Source organism: Carcharhinus amblyrhynchos, chromosome 28, assembly GCF_965287045.1.
Source record: "Carcharhinus amblyrhynchos chromosome 28, sCarAmb.v2.hapA, whole genome shotgun sequence".
In the NCBI taxonomy this organism is placed as follows: Eukaryota; Metazoa; Chordata; class Chondrichthyes; order Carcharhiniformes; family Carcharhinidae; genus Carcharhinus; species Carcharhinus amblyrhynchos.
The window spans coordinates 20001185-20015836 of record NC_137351.1 but is presented as its reverse complement, the minus strand read 5'-3'; the positions used below and the strand labels follow the sequence as shown (position 1 = coordinate 20015836).

Below are 14652 nucleotides of genomic sequence, written 5' to 3'. Positions count from 1 at the left end.
CCCCTTTACCCTGAGATTATGTCCCCTGGTTTGAGACTTGCCAGCAAGGGAGAACATCTTACCTATATCCAGTGTAAGCATTTTCAAAGTTTCAATAAGGTCACCCCTCATTCTTTGAAACTGGAGGAAATACAGATCCCATCTCCTCAGTCTCTCCTTGTAAGGCAATTGTGCCATCCCAGGATATGCATGTACAAGGACCATTCCCTGAAAACAGATTGGCTAAGGATCAATACTTCAGTAAGATAGACTTGTCCCAAACATACATCCAGATAAGATGTCAACTGAGTTGCAATCACTTAACAATTGTTACAATGGGCTGTTCTGATTATAAATGTTTACCATTCAGAATCGCACCTGCTTGCATTCAGATATCAACAGATATAATTTTCAATGGCTTTAATGGTGTCCAGTGTTACTTAGATGACACTTAAATTATGGGCTAAGATAACAGGAACATTTACAGAACTCAGAAGAAACGTGGCTATGTCTAGAAAAGCACAATTTTGTGTGAAGAAAATAAAAATTGTTCAAGTCATCAGTAAGTTATCTGGGTCATGCAATTGATGATGGACTCCACAAAGAACCTAAAAATGATTTTACATATGCCTAGATCACAAAATATATCAGTGACATCTCTTTTGCAACTCATCAGTTATGGTGGAAAGTGTATGCCAAATCTCACTACCGTATCAAAACCCCTCCACGCTGTGCGAAACAACAATGAACTTGGACAAAAAACTGCAAACAGTCATATGATGAAGTCAAAAATATGCTCATGAAATTACAAGTTTTAATTCATTTTGATCCTTATTTAAAAATATAACTCGCATGTGATGCATTGTCCAGTGGGGTTGTGTTTCATATAATGCCAAATGAAGATGAAAGACTTTTGCTTTGAGAATATTGATGAGTGCTGAACAAAATTATGTCCAATTGAATAAGGAAGCCCTGAGTATCGTTTTTGGCATCGAGATTTCATCCATGTTTTTATGGAAGACATTTCATCTTGTTAACAGACCTTTAACAACGATCTTTGGCCCATACGAGGGATTACTGTCTCTGACTGAGTTCTTTGCTGAGATGGTCCCTCATCTTGTGAGCACATAATTGAGATTAAATACAGAAGACCTGAGCGAACGCCGATGCTGTTATCGCATCTGTCAATTTGGGACAAAGCTGAATGATAGGAGAGCGAGGTGAACATCTTGTATTTCTCCTAGATTGGTGTACCTGTTGCAGTCTCTTAAGTGCAGAGGCACACCAGTTAGATCCAGTGATGAGGAATGTCATGGACCTGATTTTGAAAGAAATACTATTGGATAAAAAGAAGAGGAATCTGGAATTCAAGCTATACCAAACAACTTGAGTTAACAGTACAAATCAGAGCACTGTTAGGGAAATCAGAATAATCATACCTCCATGCTTGTGGAGTTGTATACTGCATCAACTTCACGAAGGGACATCCAAGAGTTGTATGAAAGAACTTGCAAGGAATTATTTCCGGTAGCCACACTGGACTGAAGGAAAAATAGAACAATGTCAGTTTTGTGCAAGAATACATAATACTTCACCTCTTCAACCATTTTGCCCATGAGATTGGCAGCGACAACTGTGGCAAAGAGTTCATGTTGATTTTGCAGGACCAATAGAAGGATATATATTTCCCATCTGCGTGGACTCATGTTCCAAATGGCCTGAAATAATGATGCTGTCTTTTCAGTATTTGTCAATCAGACAACTAGATCAAGTATTTGCGCAATTTGGCAACCTGCAACAACCTGTTCAGATAATATACCAGAGCTGAGTGGTGAATAGACTACCAAGAGCTTAAAAACAGATTCCTGGATGATGAATGATGCCAAAGCAATTCAAAGCAAGTTCATTGCAGTGTTGACGTAAGCCTACCTGTGACACAAATCAACTTTTAAAAAAAAAAGACATTCACTAAAAAGACTTTTGTATTGGGGTGTGTGTAAACTGTATATAATAATACTTGGTAAAATAATTATTTGGAGTGAGTAAGAGTTAATGTTGGTTGTCGTACTAGAGCGAAGAGGCGGGGAGGTTATGTAAATCAATGCATCTCTGTGTAGTGTGCCACATGATTGTGGTGACATCAGAGGCATTTGAATGATTTTTCCCTCTTCATCCTGGACTGCAAGGAAGCAGCACCTATCGATTAAAGCTCCACAAACTGGTTAAATAACACACTTTGTGGCAACCTTTTCGGCCTTTTACCTTTGCTGTGTAAGTGAGCTGACCACTTTAGTACTCAATACCTTGAATTATTTATCCATTTCCCTTTTCAAAGATAACCCTGTAATGGTTTTGAACACATCAATTCTCCATGTAACCTGCTGTGCACTAAGGAGAAAAACCTGAGCTTTGCTTGTGTCTCCATGTAATGCAAGTCGTCTTAGCATTCTAGTAAATCAGCTCTGCATCCTGTCCGAGGCATTGATGTAATCCTGAAAGTGTGGTTCCCAAAATTAGCTGCAATGAATGTTGAGTTTATACACAAACAACTGTTATGTTATTTATTAGCTATAGTCATGTTGTAAAAACATTTGAATCTTAGTAACCTTTTTTAAAGCCAAAAGAAATTGGCACAACCTGCATTTATTATCCCAAGGAACAGAGTCAGAATGCCAACAGAATGATGGTTTGATTTGGATCTTAAACGTGTCATACAGCATTCAAAAGCAAAGTTCTAAAAGCGGTGTATAAATCCACATTTACAGACTCCAGGAGCAGTTAATGCTTCTTGAAGTATTTTCCTATTGAGAACCGTTATTCACAATTCTTTTTTGAGATACTGCCTACTGTTTAAGTATCAAGAAATCAACTAACTAATATTAAGAAAACAACTACAATATTTATACCACTGCACTTAATTTCTAATATATAATATTGACTTCCTAACACCTAGGCAGTATTACTGTCAAAACACCAATATGTGAGGCGGATGTGTCTACTTCCAAAGAAATTCAGCAACAGTAAATATCTAACAATAGTTTAGTTGAAACCAGTTTCTTAAAAAGCATTCAGGATTATCTAATTTATCTGGGGGTTAAATGAGAAAATCACATCTGTTCATTGTTTAATTTACTGTTCCGAGAGCTTGTTTTAATGTGAGCTGCACAGTTTGACTGCCTCGTGGTTTGTGTAATTGTTGATTACATAACTTGACCAAATGAAATGCTGTATTAATGATGGCTTTGATTTTTTTTTTAGCTATATAAATATAATTTATTTTCTTCCTTCAGATGCAAAGTCTGCCTAGAGTGTGACCCAAGCAGCTGAAGCATTCATTCACTTGTTTCTTTGGAAATTTTTGCTTTACGTTCAAAGCAAAATCAAAGGCCATTTAAATTAAGAAGTCTTTGCAAGTAGATGCAAAATCTCTTGGAAGTGATTTTGTTGCAACACTCCCAAACACGTCTGGGTGTCTCTTTTATCTTGTTCCAGAACACCACCTCCCCATTTCTTTCCTTCCACGGAATGTGAGCATCATTGGCAAGGCCAGCATTTGTTGCCCATCCCTAATTGCCCTTGACAATTAACCGCTGCAGTCCTTCAGTGCATTTCCGTTATACAGCTCATTCAAATTATGTGCTTACAATGAAAGAGTAATTTAGTTCTTTGAATGCACTTGGCTTTGGTGTTTAAATTGCATTGGCCCAGGTTTTTGTAATTATCCTGATTGGAAAACTGTCAATGATGGGCAGCATTAATCCACTGAAACACAGCAAAATCTCTGAAGTCCACACACACGTAGACTAAAATGGAAATCCGGAAATTGCTTTCAGTGATATAAAAAAGTGTTGGGAGTGCTCAGGTCTGCAGCATCTGTGGAGAATGGAACAGTTGATGCTTCAAATCAGAGGAAAGAAGATAGAAATCTTATGTGCTTCATGTTGTTGCTTAGATCTGCTGAGTATTCTTGCCTTTTGGGAGATTCCACATTTTCGAGAGAATGCACCACTGAGGCACCCTCTACTGCAATTGGTGTTAAACAACTGAATTGACTCAAACTTCCAATCTTAACATGTTAGCCTTGCTGTAAAAATCCTTGGAAAAAGTTGCACCTTGTAGCAATAATAATGACTGACTCCCTCAGCCCTGAAAAACGAGCTTTAAATTTGTGGAAAATCAAACTAGTCCAATAAAAATAAATTAGAAATAAATTCAAGTTTATTTACCTGTCTTTTAGCTTCTATCTTAATCTGATCAATCATTTATGTTGCTATCTGAAAATTGAGAGTGAGGATATTGTGTGTTTTTGGTTTGCTGTTTGTGAATACTTCGTAGTGATTGGCTGCCTATCTGCTTTCTGCCATCACTGCTACTGCGTGTCAGGACATCTCCTTCATTTGGTGCTAGATTTTAATAGTGAATGGGAAAGGGGTAAACTGTGACACTACTAGATCTTTCTGGGATGTTTTCTTCAAGGTTGGAATCAAGAACTCTTCCTTCACTGCTGGCTGTGTAATCCAGGCTGATACGTTCTCCTTCGTTTAGCTGTCGGCCTTTTAAAATGGACAAAATTAGTAATTAAACATGTTCTATTAATATTACCTGTTAAACAAATTTGAATTCTTGCTGAATCACTTGGTGTTTGTTAAAACCAGCAAGACGTTTCACTTGAGTTGAAAAGATGCTCATTCTCTATCACCACCTAGAGGAATTTAGTTGCATTGCAATTGACACTTACTGTACTGTTGGGTTCCATGATCTATGACTTTTTCCATGTAAGTGGAACATGAATGTTCATCCATCAACCATTGACGTTATTTTAAAAAAACCATGAGTTTTTTCCAGTCTCCTGACCAACTATGATTTCATACAACAGAATCAAATACAGATTACTGAAGATGTCAGCATTTCAGTTGACTTTTGAAGCCTCAGAATCACTCCAAAATCACTTTTACCTTGAGCACAAAGTTAACTGCCAGCATCGATGTGGGTGGTTGGTATTTTGAAATGTCATCAACATCTGACAGTGTGGGTATGTGTTGAACTCCTGCACATCTTGGCAACACAACCTGTAATGCGTGCTTGATCCCTTACTGGTTATAAGGTACTGGTAAATAAAGCATATATTTGTGGGGTGAAATACTGAGACTGATTACTAATGCGAGTCCCGCGTGTCATGGCTGACAGTGAATTGACTTGACAAGTATGTACAAAACATTTTTGGAGGCAAAAAAATAGGCTTGTCCTATATGTCAGTATCTGGTTAATTAATTTGCTGTTTGTAGTATTATGCAATATGCAAATTGATTGCTGCATTGACCTACATATCAATAACTGCTTGCAAGTAATTAATTGGCTGGAGATCACTGAGACATCCTGAGATGCTACATACAACATTGATAAATAATGCAACTTCTTTTCATTGCTGCCTGTGTTTTTTTTTTCATTCTGAATGATAATTGTCCATGTCTAAAACTTAAATCCTGTTGACACCAATCCCTGGATAGCTATGATGTGAAGATGCCACTGTTGGAGTGGGATGGGCACAGTAAGAAGCCTAAAAGCTGCTCCTTCATCAGTGTTCGAAAGCTCATGGTTCCAAATAAACCTGTTGGACTTTAACCTGGTGTTGAGACTTCTCACTGTGTCAGAGAGAAATAGAAGCCTCTTGCACAGATTTCGTTGGAATTTTATTTTCCCAGTGTACTGGTTGCATGAAGAGAATGTTATACAGATCAGCCAAAACAAAAATGAAAACCTAGGTAAACCTGGTTATATACTCAATTAATGGTGCACTGAGCTTATATGTAGTTTTGTGCTAAGTTATTTTGCTATCGATTCATTCGTCTAAGGTTTTGTAATGGTTCTAAAACATCTTCTGATGAATTGCATTTAACTTTTTTATTTATTAGTGTCACAAGTAGGCTTACATTAACACTGCAATGAAGTTAGTGTGAAAATCCCCTAGTTGCCACACTCTGGCGCCTGTTTGGGTACATTGAGGGAGAATTTAGCATGGTCAATGCACCTAACTAGCGCATCTTCCAGACTGTGTAGCTGCGAACCAAGCATTTGGCCACAGTAAGTCAATAGGGAGGTACGTGGTTTTGTTTCATTTGCAGTCACAGCAATAATTGTTTTCCTTTTGGCACACACTTGGGGAGGGAAAATGGGTCAAATGCTGCTCCAACCTTGAGAAAATGTGTGGCGCACCATTGTGCGCATTCTGTTTTTTGCACCAACCATCTTTATGATCTTTGAATTCTGTGTTGGATTTTGTGGACTTTATTGCAAGAAGAGTTTGGCCGTTTCACTTGACTGCAGTAGAGAGATTCATCTGTCCAGGCTGGATTCAGTGCTGACATTGTACAATTTTACATAGACTTTATAAAGAACATTGTGGTGTTTTGTGACTAAAGTCCCAGTTTACTGGGCATAAACAGCAGCGTTGATGTATGTCTGAGCTTAGATTTACGTTTAAACAGTAGTCTCTTTGACAGAAACTAGAGTTTCCAATCTTAAGAATGGTGGCAAAAATGCCCCGGAACATTCTGTACATTTTTTAATATATCTATACCATTGTCATAGCTTTATCAATCTAGAATTTGGGTATTGTTCATGAAGGTCGTTAATTTGTTGAAATAAAACTTCCACAATTTTTTTAGCTGTTTTCTTCTGAAAAAGCTCTAGCGAAAGGAAGTCTAAATTGAACTTGTGTTATCTATATGTAAACAATATTGTCTCATTTTTAATTTAATAGGGCCAGCTGTATCTACTGGTGACAGACCAAGGCTTTCTTACAGAAGAGAAGGTGGTCTGGGAGAGTTTGCACAATGTGGACGGAGATGGAAATTTCTGTGACTCTGAATTTCACCTGAGACCTCCATCTGACCCAGAAACTGTGTACAAAGGACAGCAGGATCAAATAGATCAGGTAAACCATATAAGGCTTAATTCAGATATCCATTGCTGGCAGTTACTTATTTCGTAACGGTCATAACTAGCTGCTTTCATCTAACACGAATAACGTAGGGCAGCACAGTGGTTAGCACTGCAACCTCACAGCGCCAGGGACCTGGATTCAATTCCAACCTTGCTACCTCAGGTTACTCTGTGTGGACTTTGCACCTTCTCCCTGTCTGCATGTGTTTCCTCTGGGTGCTCAAGTTTCTCCCCAGAGTCCAAAGATGTGCAGGTTAGGTGGATTGGCCATGCTAAATTGCCCCTTAGTGTCAGGGGGACTAGGTGGATGAGAGGAATTAGGGCCTGAATAGGATTGTTGTCAGTGCAGGCTAAATGGTCCAAATGGGCTGCCTTTTGCACTGTCTCGATTCTATGATTCTCCCCATGTCTGTGGGGGTTTCCTCGGGTCCTCCCGTTTCCTCCCACATTCCAAAGATGTGTGGGTTAGGTTGATTGGCTGTGCTACATTGACCCTGTGTCGGGGGAGGGGGTCGGGTACTAGGGTTAAAAACAAAGTGTGAAGTTCAGGAGAAAAGACCTGTGTAGTATTGTTAGTGCAGGCTCAATGGACAAATGGCTGCCTCCTGCACTATCGGGATTCTAAGAATTTGATCATCTTTATTAGACATTCGTGAGACTAGGAGTGATTGGAGCTGCTTTTAATCTTAAATTTGATCTCCTCGTCATTTGGACACATTGGCTATCTTCCAGCTGCAAACCTGAAATATCTGGAGTTAAAATTATTCAAACCACTTTGTTTTTATGAGGGTAAACTTCCACAGACGCTGTTGAACAGTGACTCTGGTGTTCGATGTAATTCTCAGCAGCTGTTCTTCATACTGTTCAAACCAGATATATTCTCAGGAGATTTAGTTTCTGCAACACTACTTTAGGTTTCTATATTCATCCTCATGCAGCATTTTAACTCCCAGCAGTTATCGGTGAAAGGAGAACTCAATGAATACCAAGCGTAAGGAAAAATGGGGAACTGAGGTTGGCGGCTGAGGGCATATTTGGAAATAATTGTCTTGAAAGCAGGAAGGCAGCACGCTTGCAGCAATGAGGGAGAAGTGCAGGAGTTATAGTGGCTGATCTATTGCAAACTTAAGTAGAAAGTTGTTGAAGTGGAGGGTATAAGCAAGTTGAGAGGCTGGACGAAATGACTAAACCTACTATTACCTATTTTTGTTTTTAGTTTATCTATTTTTACTGGAACTTGTTGTTTGCATCATAATGGGGCAGAGGGGATTTTCTCCCATGGCTAATGTCACTTATCCTGTTAATTTGCTATTTGTGCCAACTACTAACAATTAGACTTTTCACCTTTTCGGACTACGGTGCACTCTTAGACAAGGTGGTGGAAATTGTGTGCCAAGGAAATCTGTGACAGTTCCATGATGCATATGAAGGGTTTCAGCTGCTGTTTGGCAGTCCCCTAACATGACCAGAATTAATTTGAATTTAAATATCTGGTTAAATAATGAAATGAAATTGGCACCACTCCAATGGTACTGTCAACACCATTCCCTGTGTTTCGTTTACACAGCATATACGCCACTGGATAAAATGCCTTTGTACTTCTCTTATTTACTCATTTCCCCTATTTCGTATACTCATCCAACCACTTCTCAGATGCAGTGCATTGGCGTAACGTAATATCTGGTGTATGTTCCTTGCACATTTTGCCATGTCAAAAGCAAGATGAAAACTTCAAAAGCAAAGCAACTAATATAGTGCTTTCTCTTGCATGATCGATTCAGTTTCCCTCATCATTATTTCACTGTCTGCTGGCTGTGTTCATAGTTTGTTGTAATCAAAAACCTTTCAGTGGTGTGATTAAAAGTAACATTGATAAGGACTTTCAAATTGCAGTATCAGTCAGAGAAGTTTGGTCTTTTTGGACACATTTATTATCTGATCTTGCAGCTGCAGTGGTGAATGCACTGTGATTTGTGTTGGCCGAAACATTATCTTATCACCTGTTTGTGGGCAAATTTATAGGATTGAGCTTCCTGATCTTGGAATTGTTCCACGGCTGTGTTTACACAGAACCTACCCTGAATCTGTTGCTATTAATTAAATGTTTTTCTCTTCTTTTTGTTATGGAACTGAGAATGTGACTGTGGCAATATCCACAAAGCAAAACTTGATTTAAGAGCTGGTATGGTAAGAGTAGCCAGGTCAAGTAGTTAGTGTTTAACTTGCTATCACATGGACCACTTAAGATGACTTGCCTAGATGCAGTCAAGCAGATGTGAGTGAGATCATTGCGTGAAGGAGAAAGAGATGGATGGATTTTCTAGTATGTTTTAATGAAGTGAAGTACAGCTTGTGTGGAGCATTTGCATAGACAAGTTGGGCCAACTGGCCTTTTTCCATGCTTTAGATTCTGTTATTCCTTGAACCACTTGTGGTCCGGAAGCCCCATGTAGTTATAGCCTTGCTCCAATCAGTCTCACGGCATCAGGCGTCGGCCCTCCACCAGAGTTGTACCAAGGAAAATCCAATTTTAATAAAAACAAAACTATTTGTTAAAAACAGCAATATCTAATCACTCATTACAGCTCTCTTGTAATTTTATTACTTCAAACCAATTCAGGTGCAATGTCCATATTTATGTGCCATTGGAATGCTTCCCATTGTGGTGATGTTTTGAGGAATTATTTTGACAATTGCAGCTTCAGCTTTCACATTGAATGATGACTGTGAATCCAGCATTTTGTTTGAAATGTCTTTGTTTTAGAAGTGCATAACTGTCTGAATGTACTGTGTTATGTATTGTGTATTGTGTCTTATCTGTCTTATGTATTGTGAATGTATTGTGCAAGTTACATTACCTGATTAAAGAAACTCCAAGCTTAAACAGATCTAGATCTAAGTATAAAATCCACATCAGGTGGCAAAAATGTGAAGCAGAGCATGTTATAATTCTATTTGCCTTTGTGTTTTAACATTAAAATAGGTGACATTCAAATTATGAAGAATGTCCAGGGCACAAAAGTTCTGTTAGGCTTTGGGACATATTAATGCATTTTTCAGTCTACCGTCAGTTTTTATCACTCTCCAACTTGGTAGAACTGTACTTACATTTCAAGGATAATTAATGATCCCTTATCCAGGGATTTCCTGATTGGACATTATTTCTTCTCTCAGGACTATCTGATGGCATTGTCCTTACAGCAGGAGCAGCAAAGCCAGGACTTATCCTGGGAGCAGATTCCTGAAGGAATTAGTGATCTAGAGCTGGCAAAAAAACTGCAGGAGGAAGAAGACAGGCGAGCATCCCAGTTCTATCATGAACAGGAACAGGCAGCTGCAGCTCAAAGCCAGGTAACGACGTTTTACCAAATGGAAAGCAGTTCCATAATAAATACTTTGTTCAGTTTTGTACTGGTCAGATCACCTAATGAGGGAGCTCTGAAGGGTCATCCTGACTCTCAACGTTGGCTATATTCTCTCTCCGCTGGTGCTATCAGACCGGCTGAGATTTTCCAGCATTTTCTGTTTTTGTTTCAGACTCCAGCATCCAGAGTTTTGCTTTTATCTGCTGAGAATACTAGAATTTGTTGCAAGTGTCAACCTTTCAAAGTGGCTGTGCCATATAAGATCGTGATTGTCACTTTAATCGCATTTTCCTGTCTCTGTCTCTCTCTGTCTCTCTCTGTCTCTCTCTGTCTCTCTCTGTCTCTCTCTGTCTCTCTCTGTCTCTCTCTGTCTCTCTCTGTCTCTCTCTGTCTCTCTCTGTCTCTCTCTGTCTCTCTCTGTCTCTCTCTGTCTCTCTCTGTCTCTCTCTGTCTCTCTCTGTCTCTCTCTGTCTCTCTCTGTCTCTCTCTGTCTCTCTCTGTCTCTCTCTGTCTCTCTCTGTCTCTGTCTCCCCTGTGCACATCCAAATAACTCTTGACTCTTGCTGGTCGGAATTCTTTCCTAATTCAGCCTTAAATATATTCAGTGATCCAGCCTTCATTGCTGTTTGGGGAAGAGAAGGCCACAGACTAATAACCCTCTTCAGAGGAAATAAATTCTCATCTCAGTTTTGGGGAGATTTATCAATTTTAAATTGTGTCCCCAGTTCCAGATTCCTCTGCAAGAGGGGCATCCTTATAGGATCTTGTATCTTTCAATAAGATGACTCTCATTTTTGAAAATTCTAATTGATATTAGCCCAACCTGCTTAAGCTTTCCTCATAAGATAAGCCCATCATCCCAGGAATGAGTTGTATATCTTCTCTGAACTGTTACTGCAAATCCCTGTACAACCTTAAGTAAGGAGACCATAATTATACACAATACTCCGAATGTGGCCTAGCCAACACCCTGCACAACTGTAGTAATTTCCCTATTTCCCCTTGCAATAAAGGCACACCCAACTTTTTGTGATTGATGTACCAGGACACCCAGATCCCTCCTGTAGCAGAGTTCTGTGATCTCTCTCCATTTAAATAACATACTTCTTAAAATTCTTTCTGCCAAGTGGACAAGTTCTTATCTTCCCACATTAACTTTGCCAAATTTTTTGCCTACTCCCTGAATCTATGTCAATCGCTTTGTAGGCTTTGTCTCCTTGACAATTTATTTTCCGACTTGGGTTTATTCAACAAATTTAGCTACCATATATTTGGTCCCTTCATCCAAGTGATTGATACAAATTGTATATGTTGAAACCCATGCACTGATCTGTGGCACTCTGCGAGTTACAGCTCAGCAACCTGAAAAAGACCCATTCATTCCTCTGTTTCCAATTAATTAACCAATGCTCTGTCCATGCACCATGAGCTCTCATTTTGTGTAGGTAACCTTTGATTTAACACCTTAGTGCAGTGGTTGCTGGGGTCTGCAACAAAGCTGATTCCAGGTATCAGGACATCAAATTATACAAAGGAAATTAAGACTCCTCTCTTTGAAGAGAGGGTTTGTTAAAAATTCCAGATTATAAAAGCAATTAGAGAATGATCTGGGTAATTATTCACTGGTGTAGGGCTTAAAAAGAAAGGCAAGGAGTCAAGCTAGAAACTAATGTGTTGAAAATAAGAAGAAACTTTGGTTGAATTGTTCACCCGAAAGATATAAATAGAAAATGCTGGAAAAACCCAGCAGATCTGGCAGTATCTGCAGAGAGAGAAAAAAAGTTTGTTTTGAGTCCGTACAACGTGTCCTCAGACTCTTCAAATTATTGTGATTATTCCAAAATATAATCAAGTTAAACTATCAGAATAAAAAGGATTTCAAAAATGGATTGAGAAGGGATTCCAGTCCTACCAGTGCCACTTCTACAGAGGCATATAACCTACTCATTGTGAATTCAACTTGTATACTATCTTAGGAAAATTTCTGCATAATTGCTCCCTTCCCCCTTAAAGTTAATCAAATGGCCACCAGGAGATCTAACCATTTCTAAGTGTCCTCCTTTACTTCCTACTCAGCCATCTAACATGGATGATCCTCTCCCAAGTATCTTCAGGGTCATTGCTGGATAGAATAATTGAACATCCTATTTTATGCCTATCTATTTTTATACCCTCCAGTCCTGTTTCCAACTAGATATTGATTCCCACAAGGAATTGATCGAGCACAGCTGATTGGAGGAATAAACCATTCTTGCACAGGAAAAGCCAAATTAAAAAGTAAATAATCCCATTGCTTGTATGCACCAGGACTTGTAATCAAAACATACAATTAGCGGACCACAATAATAAGTGAAATGCATCACTTGAAATGTTGTGTGAAGTGCTGGGGTTATCAGGATACCTTTGTGGCTCCAGGCATGCCTACAAATGTCAACCTGGTGAAGCTACAACTCAGGATTGCTTGTGTGCCAGACGGCATGTGCAGTAATCAATAGATGAGAACTAAGCGACTCCATAATCAACAGATCAGGTCGAAGATCTGCGGTCTTGCCACATCCAGTTGTGAATGGTGGTGGCCAATTAAACAACTCACTGGAGGAGGAAACTCCACAAATATCCCCAATCTTGAATATGGAGGAGCCCAGCACATCTGTGCAAAAGGCAAACATTTAGAACAAGCTTCAGCCAGAATTGCAGAGTGGATGATCCATCCTGGCCTCCTCCAGAGATTCCCAGCATTACAGACGTCAGTCTTCAGCCAATTTGATTTATCCATTTGATATCAAGAAACAGTTGAAGGCAGTGAATACTGTAAAGGCAGTGGGCCCTGAGAACATTCCAGCAATAGTACTGAAGACTTGTGCTCCAGAACTTGCTGCTCCCCTAGCCAAGCTCTTCCAGTACAGTTACAACACTGGCATCTACCCAGCAATGTGGAAAATTGTCCAGCTATGTCCTGTACATGAAAAGCGGGTCAAATCCAACCCGGCCAATTACTGCCCAGCAGTCCACTCTTCCTCATCAATAAGGTGATGCAAGGAAAGACGAACACTATCAAATGGCACTTAGACTGCTCATTGAGGCTCTGTTTGGATTCCTCAGGATCATTCAGCTCCTGACCTCATTGCAGCCTTGGTTTCAACATGGACAAGAGTTGAACTCCAGAGGTGGGGTCAGAGTGACTATCCTTGATTTCAAGGCAGCATTTGATCGAGTGTGGCACCAAAGATCCCCAGCAAAACTGGAGTCATTGTGGATCAGGGAATAATCTGCACTGGTTGGGAGTCGTACCTGGCACAAAGGAAGATGGTTGTGGTGGTTGGAGGTCAATTCTCTCAGTTTCAGGATATCATTGCAGGCACTCCTCAGGCTAGTGTCCCAGTGACCTTTCTTCCATCATACAGTTAGAAGTGGGGATGTTTGTTGATAATTACACACCCAACTCCTTAGATACTGAAGGAGTTCATGTCCAGATGTAACCAGACCTGAACAAGTGTGGTGCATTACACTCCCCTTGCTTGGATGAGTGCAACTCTGAAAGCAGTCAAGACACTCGACACCATCTAGGACAAAGCAATCCGCTTGATTGACACCTCTTCCACAAGCATTCACTCCATCGACCATCGATGGGCAACAGCAGCAGCGATAACAAGATGCACTGCAGGAACTTATCATGGCTCCTTACAGAGTACCTTCCAAACCCATCTAGAAGGACAAGGATATCAGATCCATGAGGACAGCATCTGAATATTACCTTTCAACCTACACACCATCCTGACTTAGAAATATGTTGCTGTTCCTTCACTGACATGGAGTCAAAAACCGTAGAATTCGCTCCCTAACAGCATTGTGGATGTACCATCACAGGGACTGCAGTAGTTCAAGAAGGCTGCTCACCACCACCTTCTCAAGGGCAATTACGGATGGGCAATAAATGCTGGCCTAACCTGTGACCACAGCACCCCCCCACGCCATCTGAATGAATTTTTAAAGAACACCATTTACAATTAGCATTCAGTTGCAGTTGATTCATTGTGTGTGTTATTCTGAAGTAGCTTAGGAAAACATTTCTTCCAATGAATGCTTTTACAGAGAACTGTTCTTATATCAACTTTTTTCCCTCTGCCTAGTTCTTTTGCATTTGCCCCTGATCTGGTAGAGATTTCAAAAAACCTACTCCAAGCATCTTGCATTCCTGCTCCACAGGCATTTTCTTGAAGCAATGTTTAGGCCTTCCAATTTTAATCATTTTCTTTGTCACTTGTTGTGGAAACCTGTGTCAATTCTCCATTTGAATTTTTCACACTGTTGCAGCTGCAACTCAGACTAGGAACCGATTAAATGTTGAAGAATGCAATTATTTTCA

The 14652-nt window shown here is 39.7% G+C and overlaps 1 protein-coding gene across 2 annotated transcripts in view; it reads left to right on the top strand.

The window, feature by feature from the left end:
• Positions 1–14652, top strand: part of mindy2 (MINDY lysine 48 deubiquitinase 2) — a 68010-nt gene that overhangs the window by 48182 nt on the left and 5176 nt on the right. Inside the window, exons 7-8 of one of the 2 annotated variants that reach the window (XM_080214050.1) lie at positions 6740–6913; positions 10123–10272. In XM_080214050.1, the coding sequence (XP_080070176.1) occupies positions 6740–6913; positions 10123–10272 (324 nt within the window). Of the gene's footprint in view, positions 1–6739; positions 6914–10095; positions 10273–14652 lie in introns of both variants that reach the window. The other variant, XM_080214049.1, reaches the window with a different exon arrangement.